This window comes from Protopterus annectens, chromosome 4.part1 (assembly GCF_019279795.1).
Source record: "Protopterus annectens isolate FY-2018-M chromosome 4.part1, PAN1.0, whole genome shotgun sequence".
NCBI classification, from domain to species: domain Eukaryota; kingdom Metazoa; phylum Chordata; order Ceratodontiformes; family Protopteridae; genus Protopterus; species Protopterus annectens.
Genome location: NC_056734.1, coordinates 1,003,222,887 through 1,003,239,601, shown reverse-complemented (window position 1 = coordinate 1,003,239,601; position 16,715 = coordinate 1,003,222,887). Strand labels below are relative to the sequence as shown.

The 16,715-nt window shown below is 38.9% G+C and overlaps 1 protein-coding gene across 1 annotated transcript in view; it reads left to right on the top strand.

Moving 5' to 3' along the window:
- Positions 1-324: 324 nt before the first annotated feature.
- BDH1 (3-hydroxybutyrate dehydrogenase 1) overlaps positions 325-16,715 on the top strand; it is a 985,124-nt gene continuing 968,733 nt past the window's right edge. Inside the window, exon 1 of the mRNA XM_044070714.1 lies at positions 325-792. Coding sequence (XP_043926649.1) covers positions 580-792 — 213 coding nt within the window. The 5' untranslated portion in view covers positions 325-579. The remainder of the gene's footprint in view (positions 793-16,715) is intronic.

Sequence of the window (16,715 nt, the reverse complement as noted above, 5' to 3'; positions counted from 1 at the left end):
ATATCTGTAATCATTGTAGAAGTAAAGCATAAGACAGTATGCATACTGATAGATTTGAACAGTGTCTGTGGCAAATGGTGAGAAATAACCAAGGAATGGGACACTGCTGGAATAGCTATGTCTGTGTGTCTGTGTGTGTGTGTGTGTGTGTGTGTGTGTGTGTGTGTATACGTGAGGGACTGTGTGGGGGCGGGGCTGTGTGGGGTAGGGGAGGGGCAGTTGGGTAGGGGGTGTGGCTGCATGGGCGGGGCTCTGGGTTTTGCACCCCCCCTGGAAAAAATCCTGCGGGCTCCCTTGCTGCTGAAGACATGGTTTCATCACTTAATGCACCTGCGACTACTTCTACAGCTACTAATTACAATATACCTATAATCGGCGTATCTAAAAGGGGAAAAATATGCAAAATAATGTAATTTATTTTGCTTTGCTATTACATTAACAATAATCTAATTTCCCATGTCACGCCCCCGAGTTTCCGGCGCGTTTATTGCCACCCTATCACGTTCTTTACGCCCGGCAAAGTTGCCGTTTTAATAAACAGTAGTTGAACTTTGAGTGTGACTTAGAAAGGTTACCGTCATGGCTACTGTCTCTTATAAACAAATGGCACTGCTGGTGCTGCTCTCTTTAATACTTACACTTGGTTTGGGTTTCGGAATCCCAGGAGGTCTAAATTACTTCGCTGCAGTGCTAGGATTTTCAGACAGCTCCGTCACTTACGGCATCGTTTTTGTGTATTTATTGGTTGTTTTCTGCGTATTGCTCCCTCCTATCCCTAGAGGGTCTGTCAAGGTGAGAAGAAAAACTCTGGACTTTTAATTTGAACTGGTGTGTCCCTGGCATTGTGTTACTACTGTCGTAGATCTAAGGACTGTTCGGCATCCAGTTTCACGTATGTTTCTTATCGTTTACTCTCATGCAAGCATAAATGATGATAAAATGCTTGTTTTGCGAAGTTGGTTGAACTGGATCTGGAACACGTTTTACACCTTGACCTAAACGTATTAACGTGTGGGTGAGAAGTAATATCAAAAATGACAAGTAGGTGAGAAGTAATATAAAAAATACATGTAGTACTTGGCACCATAACATTAAAGTAGAAAACACTTCTGCAGTTCTGTGTAGTTGAACGTACGGTTAATAGCAATGTGCCATAGAGGATTGGCTAACTTTTTAAGGAGTCCTTAACAGTGGGAGCACCAACTAAAGGTCTTGGGTTAATCAACCTATAATGAAAACTACAGGGAGATAGCACTGGGTGTATAGGTGCAGCAGCAAGCTTGGCTGGCTGTCAATTTAGAACTGAAAATAACTCGATGCATGTGGGAACCTGATTCTTGTCAAAACAGTATTACAGTGTATTATTAGGAAATTCCTAATTTTTGTTGAAGAGCATTTCAATCTGTGGTACCGTTATGAATCATAAAAATTTCAAGGCAATTGAGTTGTCACCATGTACATCTGCCAAGTACACACCCTTAGACTGTACCCCTTTCTCAAGAAGGGCTAAGCCAAATGGCTTGGGTGAATTTGTGGGTACTTATACAGTCATCCTGTTTGAAGGATGATAGTGCATGTTTTATGTGCTGGTCCCTTGTTCAGATATTGTTGGATATGTATTCATAATTTTTTTTTTTATGTTGGTAATAAGGCAGGAATATATATTTTGCATGGGTTCAGAGTATAGATTGCCTTGCAAAATTATGCTTCAGGCAAATGTTTTACTATACCCTACCCATTGCTGGCTTTAGGCACCAGTGAACCCTGTGGTCACTGGTGGCCCCCTGTTCCTGGGGCCCCCAACCACAGCAAGTTGTCTTACCTTGATATTTTGTAACGGGTCTACTTCTAAAGACCGAACCGACGATTCCCCGACACAGAAATCACCGACGCCAGAAAACCGACAACACAAACCCGACAACGCGAAACACCGAACACCATAACACCGACACACGGAACGTAAACAACACACTACACTACATAGCATACACACTAGCCCTGACCCAAACCCTAACCCTAAGGTCCGACACTATCGCACACTTCACCTACCTGCACCCTAACCCTAACTCACTTACCCACCCCTAGCCCAAGCTCTGACACTAACGCACACTTCACCTACCTGCACCCTAACCCTAACTCACTTACCTGACCACTCCTACCTCCGTCACTGTCGCACACTTACCGGGTCGCGATCACACATTACCCTTGTCGGTCTTTCCGCTGTCGGCGAATCACCCGGTCGGTATACGTACCTGTCGGTTATCTGGCGTCGGTGATTTTTGCGTCGGGGGATCGGCGGTTCGGTCTTTAGAAGGGGACCCTTTGTAACACATTTGCCAAACCAACAAAAGCTAGTACAGCAGTTTGTGTACTTAATAAACCAGCTGGGTCTTATTTATATCTCCTTTAAAATTCAAAGTTGTCTGTGGTTATAGTGAAAGTGTTTTGTTAAGCCACAGGTTTCACAATTCCATTAAATGCTTTACCACTGACTTAGTACCCTGGCTTTTTTAAACTCTGCTAGTGGACATTCAATCCACTAAAACTAACAACATAACCAGCTGTAGGTACTTGCAATGCCCATGGTTGCAAAGGGGCCCCTTTAATTATCATGGACTGTATGGGGGCCCCACAAAAGCTGCTGCTGGTTGGGGAAAAATGAGCCTAAACAATGTATTAATTTCCTGATTATACTCTTTTTAACGTGAACAGGTCTGTGATATACACGTGTTAGGATAAAGCTGATAATGAACATAAGCAGGGTAAGCACTAGAGAGATCAGCAATCCAGAGTGACTGATTTCCGTGCAAACCTTGGATTTTAAGAAGAGCTTACACTTCCAATCTTCAGGGATGGTTTTCTCTTTCAGGGAGTTTTATAAATACTTTTAGAACAAGCGATACTACAACTTTCAACTTCTTTGGAGAATAATTCAGCGCAGTACCAATAATAGCAGAGTAAAGGTTCAAAATCAGGAACAAGGTATAAATGTTTCTGTAATTTAATTAAACGTTAATAGTATAACACCTTTTGCATTAACATGCATTTTTTTAGACAATAAGTCTGACTAGATGTATCGACTGTTTTGTAATCCTGAGTGATTAACAAGCAAATTAAACTTTTTATGAAAGACTGAGCCAAAGTATGAGGTAAAGTCAGGGAAGGTCTGTGAAATCAGGAATAGTGACAGGTTTGCATTACTCCTCAATGAGGTAAATGAAAGTGACTTACCCCTGCTGCTGTTTGATGAGTGCTGAACAGCAGTCATTGATCTGGTGTGACAGTACCAGTGTTTTATGTATTGCTGCTTGCTGAAATAAGTACAAAACTAGTATTGCTATAGCGTGTGTGTGTGTGTGTGTATGAAAAATGTCAATCTGTGCACACACCCAATAATGCCAGGACACTAACATTTGTTTTCTGGGTATCAGTAAAAATGTAGCTAATATGTAATTATATTTCAAAAGTAATGCATAAAATATGTCATAGAATATTCAGACACTTGGATCTTTTAAGAGTCTGGGGGGGCCCCCCACTCCGCAAGCTGTATAACTGGATAAAGTGGGGCTTCCTTAATCATCCTTGACTGTGGGGGCCCCCACAAAAGCTGTTTCTGATTGGGAAAAATGAGGAGGAAAAATGTATTTATTTTCTGATTACGCTCTTTAACCTGAATAGGGCTGTGGTATGAAGGATAAAGCTGGTACTGGGCTTTGCTCTCAACTACACCCATTCTAAAACCAGTCCTGCTTGGATGTGTGTATACAGAAAGCTGCTGTAGATTATGTGGGGGAGGAATCTGTATGGTTATTACTATTTTAAATGTCATCATAGTCGAGCCTTAAAGGTGTACACATGATGTTATTATAGCTTGTGTTTGGGCTGAGGATAATGTGATCATTGTGTCTTTTACTTTTCACACAGAACTCAGAGGTTTACAAAGAAGGTTACTATAGCTTGTGACGGGGCAGTGTACTGTCTAGGAGCAACAGAGTAAAATACATTACTGTAATAATTTTTTTTCACCTTCCTCACAATCACTTCAGGCATGTATACAGGTAGCTGCCTTTGACAGGTTGGGTTGAGGAGTGAAGGAGGCATGCTATATATATATATATATATATATATATATATATATATATATATATTACTGAAAACTTCCGAACTGTTAAAAACAAAAACAGAATTCCAATGAATAGACGCTGAGCCAGAACTGTTATTTGCTGAGCGCTTTCGTTCGCTTTATTGGTAACAATTGAACTTCATCAGAGCAAAATGTAATGCATTTGTAATACTCTGCAGGCTTTAAATAGTCTAACTGGTGTAAAAAATACTTCACTATGATTGGTAGATATTCTACGCCAATGCAGTAGTATTTGGACTAATGAGAGACACTGCTGTAAAACAAAAGGTTTTATCTGCTAACATCCTGCCACTAGGTGGCGTGCTTTAACTTTTTAGTTGTACCACTTTAATGCACATTTAATGCTGAGATTCTCATTGAGCCCTGGTGGGGTATCTGCTTCAAGGAGGAGTTGCCATCTTAATTCCTTCAGCTCCAGTAGTGTGTTGCAATTTCCAAAAAACTGCTGGACCTGTTCTACCACTAGAAATTTAAAACAGGTGAAGCCATTGCAGCTGGTGGCATGTCTGCTTAATGCATTGTAACTGTCATTATGCCTGATGGCTGCAAGGTGTTCCTTCACCCTGTCTGAGAGCTTTCTAATTGTTTTCCCAATGTAGAAGGAAAAACACTGGTTGCAGTAGGCTGCATAGACTACAAAAGTTGAGTGGCAGTCGTGCTGGGCTTTGAACTGCACCGTGATGTTGCAGTGTTGAAAAGTGTAGGATGTGCCTGAGTGTATGAAAGGGCAGACTACACAATGCTTGCAAGGTCCCATACCTTTGGGGTTTTGTGGGTTAGCAGGCTCATGGGGGTTTTCTTGGTTCTTAATTTCCTACCAATTTTTTGCCTAGTATTAAAGAACCAAGAAAAACCTCTACAGAGCACTTCATCAGACCAGTTACTATACAGTACGATAGTATTGTAACTAGTCTGATGAAGTGCTCTGTTGAATACAAAAGCGCTTACCAAAATAAACTTGTTTTTTCTGTTTTTACTTCTTGCCGTGGATGGTCTGGTTTGCTGTAGTAGTTTTAATATCTTGTGTTGCTCACCATTTGACTGTTTTCCACTTTGGAACACTTTGTTTATTAAAAGTATTTTATATACATACATAAATATGTATATGTTAAAATAAATAAGTTTTTCTTGGTTCTTAATTTCCTACCATTTTTTTTTGCTTAGTTTTTTAGCTAAATAGACATGTAATGTTACTTTATTTAGTTTCACATGACTGTTGTATCTTATTACAACCATTCTTTTGTGTCAGACTGTTAGTTTCATCTGACTGTTGTATGACTATATATGATGTATTTGTAGTTGTATATAAATATATAGTTCTACTGCAGTAGATTATGTATCAGTGTTGACAGCAAAAATGTCGACTGCAAAAGGTCAACATATGCAGAAAATTGACAGTTGTGCTAAATCAGCAATCCCAAATTGAAGGAATATTGCCTTTCCCCAGGGATTGTACGATTTTGGAGTTAGTATATATAATCAGCAGGGGATATGGGGGTGCTGGGGGCTTACACCCTGCAAAAAATGCTTTTTTGTTGGCTGCATGCAGCATGAAGTTTACTCGTGCATGCAGAGTTGTCAACTTTTCCATTGTCAGCCTTTTGAGGTTCACATTCTTGCTTTCAACATTGTGGTTTATCGATGGAATGTAGCAGTCCCTTACATACACGTACACTGGCCATTACAATGTTGTTAACTACCGTTGAATGTGTTATTTGCTGTTTTAAGTGCTGTATAATTTGCTGTTCTGAGCCACTGTGCATAAACATGCAGCTTGGAATGTATGCATTGTTCAAGTTTTGATGCTGTGTGTATACTAAACATTGCTGTAAAGCATGCCCTAGCAGGGAGTCATTTGAGACATCTGTTAAAATTAGTTTAAAAGTAAGGTCTGTGACCCAAGATAGCAGATAGATTTGCCTATCATAGCGAGGGAGTTGTATGTTCTGCAGTAGGGGCTCTTGGAGAGTACTGGCCAGAAACTTTCGGGTCTCCACTGAAAACGAGCTAATGCTCAGCTGGACTAGCCCAGTTATCAAATGTAAAATAAATAAATAAATAAATAAAAATAAACTTGACCAGGGAAGCCTTGGAGCAAGTTGCCTATGGATATACTCTGAGAGAGATGGGAATCTTATCTGTGGATTACCAGGACCATAATTGTTAATGTGTCTGTAACTGAAAGAGAGAGAAACCTGTTTGTGGTTAAACCCTAGTGTGACTCAACCTGGGAAACGAGAACAGAAAAAATATAACATGTTTTATTAGGAATACTAAGGTATCAAATGTTACTACATATTTAAAAGACATGTATTGTTTTGTAAAGACTGAAATGGGGACCCTAGACTACTATTTTGTAACACTTGATGTGCAGTCCTTATTTACAGTGATTCCCAATAACATTGGGTTAGAATATGTTAAGGGCTATTAGATTAAGCACAGTGACTATACTCAAAGGTTAATTGATTTGATTTCTTTATTTATGGAAATAGTCCTGAAGAACAATGTCTTTACTTTTGATAAAAAATTTTATTTACAGAATGATGGAGTAGCTATGGGCCCATCCAGTCCCAATAGCTATGCCAGTATAGTGATGGTATCATGAGAAGAGGCATTCATGTTTGGTACAGATTGGTGTATCGGTTCCCTTTTACTGCTGGTTCATTGATGATTTGTTGTTTATCTGGACTGGCAAACAGGAGGAGCTTTGTTTTTTTAGATTGCTTGAATAGAACTACTACATTTCTTAGATTTTTCATCAAAGATCAACTATCTGGATGCCTTTATTAAGGAAATGAACGATGGTAAGATAAGTACAGGAATCTAAGCCCTCCATATGTTTTTAGGAACATAATGAAGGGACAGTGCCTAAGCGGATCCAGACTGAATGAAAGTTTTTGTATCGAGCTGTCTGAACGTAGTGATAGCCTTGTCACTAGAGGGTATGGTAAAGCTGAGATTAGTGACATGTTATCACAGATTCCTATGCTGAGATGTGATAGAGGGTTACTGTATTTTTCAGAAGGTATGGATATTGATCATAACAGTCATGCTTGTACTACAACTTGGAAAAAGTTAAATGTGCCTCTCTTATTTTTTATACCAATGATGTAAGAAGTACTGTTGAAATTATGAGAAGACGTTGTGAGATCCTTAGAGCTGATCCACGTATTAAAGAGATGGTAGGTGACCCACCATCATTTAATTATAAAAATAGGAAATCCCTAAAAAGACACTTCTGGTATTCCATGGACCACGTTGGATCAGGTAAAGGCTTTACCAATAATTTTACAAGAACTTGTTCTAAATGTAGTTATTGTCAGTACATATATACATCCGGTTTCTTTTTTACATCCTGATAAAGGTCATAAGTATACATTTAATGTTGATGCAGATTGGGACACTCAGCATGTGGTTATTTTGCCCATTGTGTGCAGTGTCATTTATTCTATGTCTGTAAAACCGACTATGTTAAAAGATCTTATGAGGAAACATCTTTATAGCATATGGATTGGCTCTGTGAGTAATGTGCTTTACAAACGTGTTTTAAGTTGTAATAGGATACTTACGTTTAAATTTATGGTTATTGACAGGGTTCTGCCTAGTGTACAATGTGGTGTTATCAGGAATATTCCTGAAAATAGAGCGCTCAGATGGATTATTAGGTTACAGGCAGATAAAGGTAGAGGCTTGAATGAAAGCTTCTTTAAGACCCATACTGAAAAAACGTGGTCTTAGGAACTCATTTTACAGTCATTATAGATTATTGTGAGGGTATTTATTAGATGCCTTTTATATACATTTTGTATTTGATTTTAATTTTAATTTTATGTTTGATTGTATGTAGGAACTGACGTAAGGCTGAATAATTCCAGACATTACAATGATGATTGGTTAAGTCTGTTTGAATTGCTATTTAAATAAGGAGTCTTTAATGGTTTTAAAAGGTTTGAAAAAGCTATATGCGAAAGCGCTTACCTGTATTTATTCTCATTGCGATTAAACTCCTTGATTCAACATCAGTTTATTTATGCTGACTTTGACCGTGTTTTATTCAGTGGCTTCATTGTTTTACGTTTTCATTTTGTTGATCTTGTTAAGCCACCAAGTATTCATTGTCATTGCCTTTATTTAGTTGTTTAAGTTATTTAGTTTGATCTGACTATTGTATGACTATAATAAATATATATATTTAGTTCTACTGCAGTAGGTTGACATATCACAGTGTTGATAGCAAGAATGTCGACTGCAAAAGGTCAACATATGCAGAAGATTGGCATTTGTTCTAGATCAGCAAACCCCATTTGAAGAAATATTCCCTTTCCCCAGAGAATGTGCAATTTTTGGAGTGTGTGTGTGTGTGTGTGTGTGTGTGTGTATATGTATATATGTATATGAGTATATATATATATCTATATATATATATATATATATATCTATATATATATATATATATATATATATAATATATATGTATAAAATTAGTAGGGCATGTGGGGGTGCAAGGGGCTTACCCCCTGCAAAAAAAAAAATATTTTGTTTTTTGATGGCTGCATGCAGTGTGGGTTTTACTCGTGCATGCAGAGTTGTGTTAACGTTTCCATTGTTGCCCCTTTGCGGTTAACGTTCTTGCTGTTGACATTGTGGTTTGTTGATGGAATGCAGCAATCCCATACATACACTGACCATTACAATGTTGTTAACTACTGTTGAATGTGCTATTTGCTGTTTAAATGCTATGTAATTTGCTGCTCTGAGCCACTGTGCATAACCATGTAACTTGGAATGTATGCATTGTTCAGGTAATGATGCTGTGTGTATACTAAACATTGCTATAAAGCATGCCCTAGCAGTGAGTCATTTGAGACATCTGCTAAAATGAGGTTTAAAAGTAAAGTCTGTGACCCAAGATAGATTTGCCTATCATAACGAGGGAGTTGTATGTTCTGCAGTAGGGGTTCTTAGAGAGCACTGGTCAGAAACTTGACCAGGTAAGCCTTGAAGTACCAGGAAACTGCCTATGGATATACTCTGGGGGAGAACGGAACCTTATATGTGTATTACCATGACAATAATTGTGGATGTGTTTGTAACTGAAAGCGATAGAAACCTGTTTGTGATTAAACCCCCAGTATGACTCAACTTGGGAAACGGGAACAGAAAAAATGTAAAATGTTTTATTATTTTTTTTCCTTGAGAGATATTTCTAAACCAGAGTTGTGGTGGTGGTCGCCTTGTCAGATACCTCAATGTAAGTAAAGTGCACTAAAATTAAACTAGTCTTTTTTTTTCCAGTTTGTGTTGCATTGTTTTCCGTTGGCTTTTGGAGGGTATAATTTGGTAAGTATGTCAAGTAGCATTACTGTTCAATTTCTGCTTTACACGCTGTAAGTGTACATACATTTGGTGCTCATTTCCAAACCAGGAAGGATAGTGGGAGTGTATGTGTGAGCAGCCAGATTTTTTAATCTGTGTGGAGAATTTTATAGAAGGTGTGGTGCAAACAAGCACAAACATGAGTCAGTACAGAGTGGCACTTGAGGAGAGGACTAAGGTAACTGATAGTTGGAATTTAGAAGCAGATGGCTGGTAAATTGGTTGTGCTAAGTAAAATGTTAGTAGCTTAACACAAAACAGTTTTAAATCAAATGACCAAAGCCTGTAACTTAAAATCTGTAGCAGTCCGTGAACACCCAGAAATTGTCACCTTCTGGAGTAGAACATTTTAGATGTGGCAGGAAGGGGCATAGTGTTAAAAGCTGTTTAATAATGCTAACCAAAGAAAACACAATTTTTAATTAAGCTGACAGGAATGTAAATGTTACTTTTTAAAAATGTGATTTCTAAGGAATTGGCCAATGATGACAGTGTCCCAATGGAGTGTGATAAAATTATTACTAGAATAGAAGAACGAGTACATTGTCGGTCTCTGCCACCACTAAGCTAGGTGAACTACTATGCTAGTTGACTTTACAATGCTACTTGCCAAAGGAAAAATAAACTTTAAAAATGATCAATACATGGCAGGTTTAGTTTAAGGCACTTTAATCTTGCAGCAAGGAGACAAAGACGTGCTAATACAGAGTTTGTCTAAAATCAGGAAGTAAGTCCATTTTTATACACTTTCTAATAAGACATTGCCTACCAAGCTGATGTAACAGATCACAAGTTTTAACATCATTTCATAGCAGCTGTTTGTCCATGATTTTCTGCTTGCACTATCAATTTTATGAAAAACTTCTTAAGAAAAACAACATGGCCTTGGTGACCACCGGTTAGATACAGTTTCCCACTATGTTATGTTACCATTCAAGGTACTATAGCTAATTCGAGCACAAAGCAAGTACAGATTCTTCAAGCAGTCTTTTGTTTCATGTATCTCTTCTTTTCTGCAGCTGTGCATGTTCTCATAACACAAGCTGATTGTTCATATTATAGAAAACAGTATTGTTCTATTTATTCATTTCCCTGACCTAGTAGATAATCACCTGCTTCTCAGTACATTTCCAAAAGGCATAAACATGAATTTTGCTGTGCTAGCAAATACTAGGTCAGGGTGCATCTTGCAGTTTCAGAAAGCATGCTGTGGTTTGAAAAATCATCTTATAATTTCATACAGAGTTAAGCTGTACATAAAATAGAATGAAAATGTGTTAATCCTTTTAGCTTCTAATAAGCATTAGACATATATATAAATGAATATTTTTCTGAAATTTCCCCCCTGTTAATACTTTTTATTCTATTTTCAAAAGCTTAAACAATTTGCTTTTTTTCCTAACCTCTTCCATTCCGGATTTGCAGTTGAGAGTCATTTAGTTTAGACTTATGAAAGCATTTCAGTTTTTAACAACTCTTCAATTTCAGTACTTTGATACAAAGTCTCAGAAACTGATATGTCTATAAAATCTTTGATTAACTTTTTTATGCAGGGAATACCACAACAAATGCATGCTCCTAATAGGAGTAATCCCTCACAAATGGCAATTGGTATGTTCATTAGGATGGAACCCCACCCCCCAAACAAATTCTGGAAAAAGTCCGTCAGAGGGTTTGGGCCTGGTTTGGTCATGGTTGACACTTTCTGGATCACCTCAAGATGGTCGTTTATCTCATGCTGGTTGTCAGGAATATACGAACAGCATTCTTCTTTGATTAAAGCGCACGTACCACCTCTCGCCGCTAGGGTGAAGTCGAGAGCCATGCGGTTTTGAAGCACCACAGATTTCATAGCATTTATTTCATCAGTCACTAATTCGAGAGCAGAAAAAGTTGCATTGCTCATAACTTCAAGAAGTGTGGACAGTTTTCTCAGCTCCCAAATCGATTTCAGTGCGCCATATGCAGGGGCTATGCCTGCCCATGATATAATAGTGTCACTCAAGTCCATGTGTGTCAGTTTCTTTGTTTTTCACGGAGTTATGGTTTCTCCACCCTGCTTCGATTCCTCCCACTGGATTCTCTGGTCTCTTGATTGGACTTCTAGGTTTACTGCTGACCTTTCTGACATTTCGAATTTTCCCCTGAGGCAAAGCTGCAGTGTGTCATATGGCCGGAACCAGGTAACCCAAAAAACAACTGCCAGACCAATTCTCAGGTAGCCATTTGTATGCCTTTTTCCCCACAAACAAAATAACAATTCTCTACTTTAGTATTGATATATGCTTGCCCTGCATGAAACATTTTCTTGTCAATAATGGAAAGTTGCTTCAAAAGAACAGGATTATGTTGTATTTCACTAATAGTTATCTTCATTCTCTCAAGATACGAGTCATAGTTTGCATCACAAATAGATTAGCCTTAATATAACATTTATAAGAAACAGTCACATTGCAATTGCTCCAACCCACCTGAATAGTGTCATTTGTATAAAAACATACAATTCCTTTTTGTGTAACAGGTAGGTACTATGCTATTTTGTCTTGTGATTTCACAGGTGTAGTATCAAAAATCAAATTTTCCCAGGTCTCATTGACCCCTAGGGGGACAGCAGTCCTTAATAATCCCCTGTATGCTGTTGGTATAGCTGTGCAAATCCAGCAGTTCGAAACATTAAAAGTCTCAGCATACACATATTTAATTGCTTGGTAAGTGTTAAAGTTTGGATGCCAGTCTGAGTAATGCATCACGTTTGTTCAGTTCAACTCGTGTGGCAGAAAAAAGGAAAGGCCACAGCAAAAAGATCATTGTTATCAGTATAGCTAACAGGATGATCATGCAAGATTTCTGAGGTTGTTCTGCATCCCTGTTTACTCTATACCTGATCATTTTGTTCTCGTTGTATAACAGTAACAAGGTTTTTGTCCAGTTCAAAGTTCTTAACCAATTTACAGTGTGTCAGATGAATCCAAGACGCCCGCTCTGCGATCTTGACTGCAGTGGGTGTTGACAGTAGCACTTGGTACGGCCCTTCCCACTTTGAGAACTCCAATTTCTTTTTTTTTTTTACGACTTTCACCCAGATCCACGTGCCTGGGACTACTGCTGCTTCCGATGGTCTGGCTTGTTCTTTATCTGAAGCAGAATTTAACTGCAGAAGTTTGTTATTCAAAAGTAGTCTCATATATTCTGCAAGTGAACTGTCAGCCTCCTGGCCTGCAGGCATGAGAGGTTTTCACTGAGGTATATAATATGCCCTCCCAAACAGTATTTCAAAAGGAGTTAACCCTTTTGCATTTGGAACAGTTCTCATGCTCAACAGTGCCAGAGGCAGACAGTGCCCCCAGTTCTTTTGTGTCTCACTAATCAATTTTCTAAGCTTATTTTACAGAACCCCATTATGCCTCTCTACTAATCCTGCAGATTGGGGGTGGTATGCACAATGGTTTTTCAAGGAAATCCCGAAATAACGGCTCAATTGTTGTATGGTTTGATTTACAAAGTGTGTGCCATTGTCACTATAGATCTTTTCCGGTATGCCAAATCTAGGAATAATTTCTTTAACAAGGACTTTTGCAACAGTAGCTGCATCTGGATTTTTGGTCGGAAAAGCTTCCACCCATTTGGAAAACATATCTGTAATGACAAGACAGTACTTTTTATTTTCGCATTTGTTTAGTTTTGTAAAATCCATACAGATAGTATGGAACGGATATGGTGGTGTAGGGAAACTCCCTTGCTTAGGCTTCAGTGCCTCCTGTGCATGATGCCTGTTACAAACATGGCATGGTGCACAAAAATTTTTTGTGTAGTTTGTAAATCCATATGTTGTAAACGCTCAATTCACTAACTGTACCATCCCCCCTGTTGAGACATGGCACTGCCCATGGCTCAACAAAGCTGCATATCTAAACAAGTTGGATGGTAAAATTGTTTTTTTTTTTTTTCTTTGGAGATGTACAGCCCTTTCTCAAGAATTGCTCCTCGTTTTATCCATTTTTGTTTTTCTACATTTGTTGTAATTGTCTGCATTGTTTTTAACATTTCTAAATCTAAAATCTTAGATGGTTGTAATTTTTTACTCAAAAGAAATACTTTTGAAGCTGAAGCTGCCTGTTTGCAGCTGTATCAGCTCTCTCATTACCTTTTGAAATCCTATCCTGTTGTTTGGTGTGAGCTACGCATTTGCAAATAGCTACTTTCTGAGGTAACTGAATAGATTCTAACAAATCTAAAATAAATTGCGCATGATTAATTGGTTTACCAGTAGATGTTATCATTCCTCTATTTTTCCTCTGCTGTGCAAAAACATGTACAGCAGAAAAAGCGTACTGGCTGTCAGTAAAAATGTTCACACGTTTATCCTTTGCCAAGGTACATGCCCTTGTTAAAGCAATCAATTCTGCTGCTTGTGCAGATAAGTTGTGTGGTAAAGACTTTGCTTCTAAGATCTCAGTATCAGAAACTACTGCATACTCCACTAGATTCTGTCCTGTAGGACCCCTCCTACACGAGCCGTCCACATAGTATGTCACCTCGGCATAATTCAAGGGAACATCCGTGAGTTCTTTTCTAGGCAGTGTCTCTTGCTCAATCTCCTGCAGGCAATAGTGTGGTTTGCCATCTGCAGGGGTTGGGAGCAAGGTTGACTGATTCAAAGTTGTACATCATATGAGGTTGGCTGAAAAGTATAGTCATACAGGAAAGATGTCTAGCAGGAGAAAGATATGCTACTTTTTCTTGCAGTAAAATAATCGTGACTGCATGAGGCACTCTCAATGTGAGAGGGTGGAATAACACTACTGAAGCTGAAGCCTGCACTGCCATTGCAGCTGCGACTACTGCTTGTATACAGTGGGGCAAGGATCGTGCCACTGGGTCTAGCTGTGATGAATAGTAAGCTATGGGGCGTTGTTTGTCCCCATGTTGCGGTGTTAACACTGATGTCATATAGCCCTGCTTACAATCTACAGTTTGAAAAAATCGTTTATGATAATTCAGTAATCCTAAAACTAATGAGGATGCTATCAATTGTTTCAATTTGCAGAAAGCTGATTCTGCTTCTGATGTCCATTGTAATGAATCTTGTGCTGCCATAGGCTTCTTGAATATTAAGTTGGTCAGTGGAGCAGATTCCAAAGCATAGTTTGGAATCCAACTCCGACAAAAATTAGTCGTACCTAGGAAGGACATCATTTCCTTCTTGGGTAGTCGGTTTGGGTGCTTGTAATATTGCTGTTTTTCTGTCTTCATCTAATATTCTGCCTTCTTTGGATATTGCATATCCCAGGTATTTAACCTGTTTTTTTCAAAGTTGCAGTTTGTTTTTGTTCACCTTGTGTCCTTGAGTGGCTAGAAATTTTAATAATGCTATGGTATCTTCTCTGCATTCTTGCTGGGTGGGGGCTGCCAGCAAAATGTCGTCTACATAAAGTAAAATCTGGTTGCCTTTTGGTAGGATAAATCCCGCCAGGTTACTTTCCATTTCCTGTGTGAATATTGTTGGACTTTTACAATATCCCTGTGGTAGTCGCGTGTATGTATACCTTTTCCCCTGAAATGTAAATGCAAACCAATGTTGGCTGTCAGGGTGTATCGGTACTGAGAAAAACGCATTGCTAATATCTACCACAGAAAAATATTTCTGTTGAGGTTTCAAATCATTTAATAAGGTGTGTGGATCTGGCACCGTAGGTGCCCTACGTATAACTGCATCATTTACAGCTTGTAAATCTTGGACCATACGCCATTCTCCATTTGCTTTCCTAACAGGAAATCAGGGTGTATTACATGGCGGATCGGGAGATTCTATTAATACTCCTTCCTTAAGTAAGGCTGCTATTATAGGTTTGATTCCTACTTCTGCATCCTTTCTTAAGGGATATTGTCTCTTTTGAGGTCTAAATGCTGACTTTGGCGTGATAGTGACTGGTCCTGCTGTGCGAATAAGTCTTGCATCTGATTTCCCTGTTGACCAGAGAGTTTCTGGTATGCCTCGTAAAGCTTTTTTCTCTTCCTCTAGTAAGAGTGCTACTCAGCTGTCCTCACTTGCCTGCAAGTGCACAGCTGGGTGTGTCTGTGTTATCCAATTCAACTTCTGCTTTTGTACTCCCTGTTCTGACAGTTCTAATTCTGTCTGTCTGTTTTTCCCACCTTGTGACTTTTTCTCCTAGGTCTGCCCACCTCACATGCTTATCTTTAGTTAAATTAACATGTGGCAATCGATTAGATTTGTAAAGTGCTAGGAATTCCTGGGGCAGTGAACAGCTAACTACACTGTTTCCTTCTGTGTCCCAGTACAGATTACGTGATACTAATCTGTTAGCATGGTTTTTAAACAGTTCTTGCTCATATTCTTTATCAGGTCCTGGTATGCTACAGTAATATAGAGTACAATGCAACAAATGCTGTTTGTCAGTGTCAAGGGAGGGGGATTTACTGATGGCTACGTCCATCAGTTCTTCGGTTACTGCCCCTGGACCAGTCGTAACCAAGTCCTGGCTGTACCAATAAAATGTTTCACCCTCCGGTCGCACCACAAAAGTATCCATTTGTCGCTGTGCTTCCATACCCTGCATAGTTGCAACTACTGCTATGCCAAATATCTGCATAAGATCTCTGCCCAAAAGATTTACTGGGCATTTTGCAGAAACAATTTTGCTTTTCTGGGTCATCCCTGAAACAGGGTCAGTTATTGCTATGTTGTGGGAGAGTGGCTGCCGATACAGCTGTCCATTAGCTGCTTTCACTAATATGTAATCAAGTGATTTTGAATTTAGTTTGGAAGGATGTATCGGGGTCCGTGAAGCCCTTGAGTCACACAGGAATTTAACTTCCTTCCCCTCTACCAGAAGTGTAACTTCGGTTTTGTGTCTGCTAAATAGAACTCTAAGCTCAATAATGCTAAATCCAAGATTTTATTTTCTTCATTATCTGTGATTTCTTGCACATCCTCTTTTTTTTATCACATCCTCTACTCCCTCTATCACATTCACATTTGTCTTTCCTCGGTCATGTCTTTCTAGTGATTCTTGACTACCATATAGTCAGTCCTCACCCTCCTTATCTTCTGTGGTTACCTTTTTATTTTGCCTGCAATGCCTTGCCAAATGTCCCTTTTTTCCGCATTTAAAACATTCACCCCTTTTCTTCTTCTCTTCAAACTCCTCTGATCGTTTATCAGAATGTTTGTTTC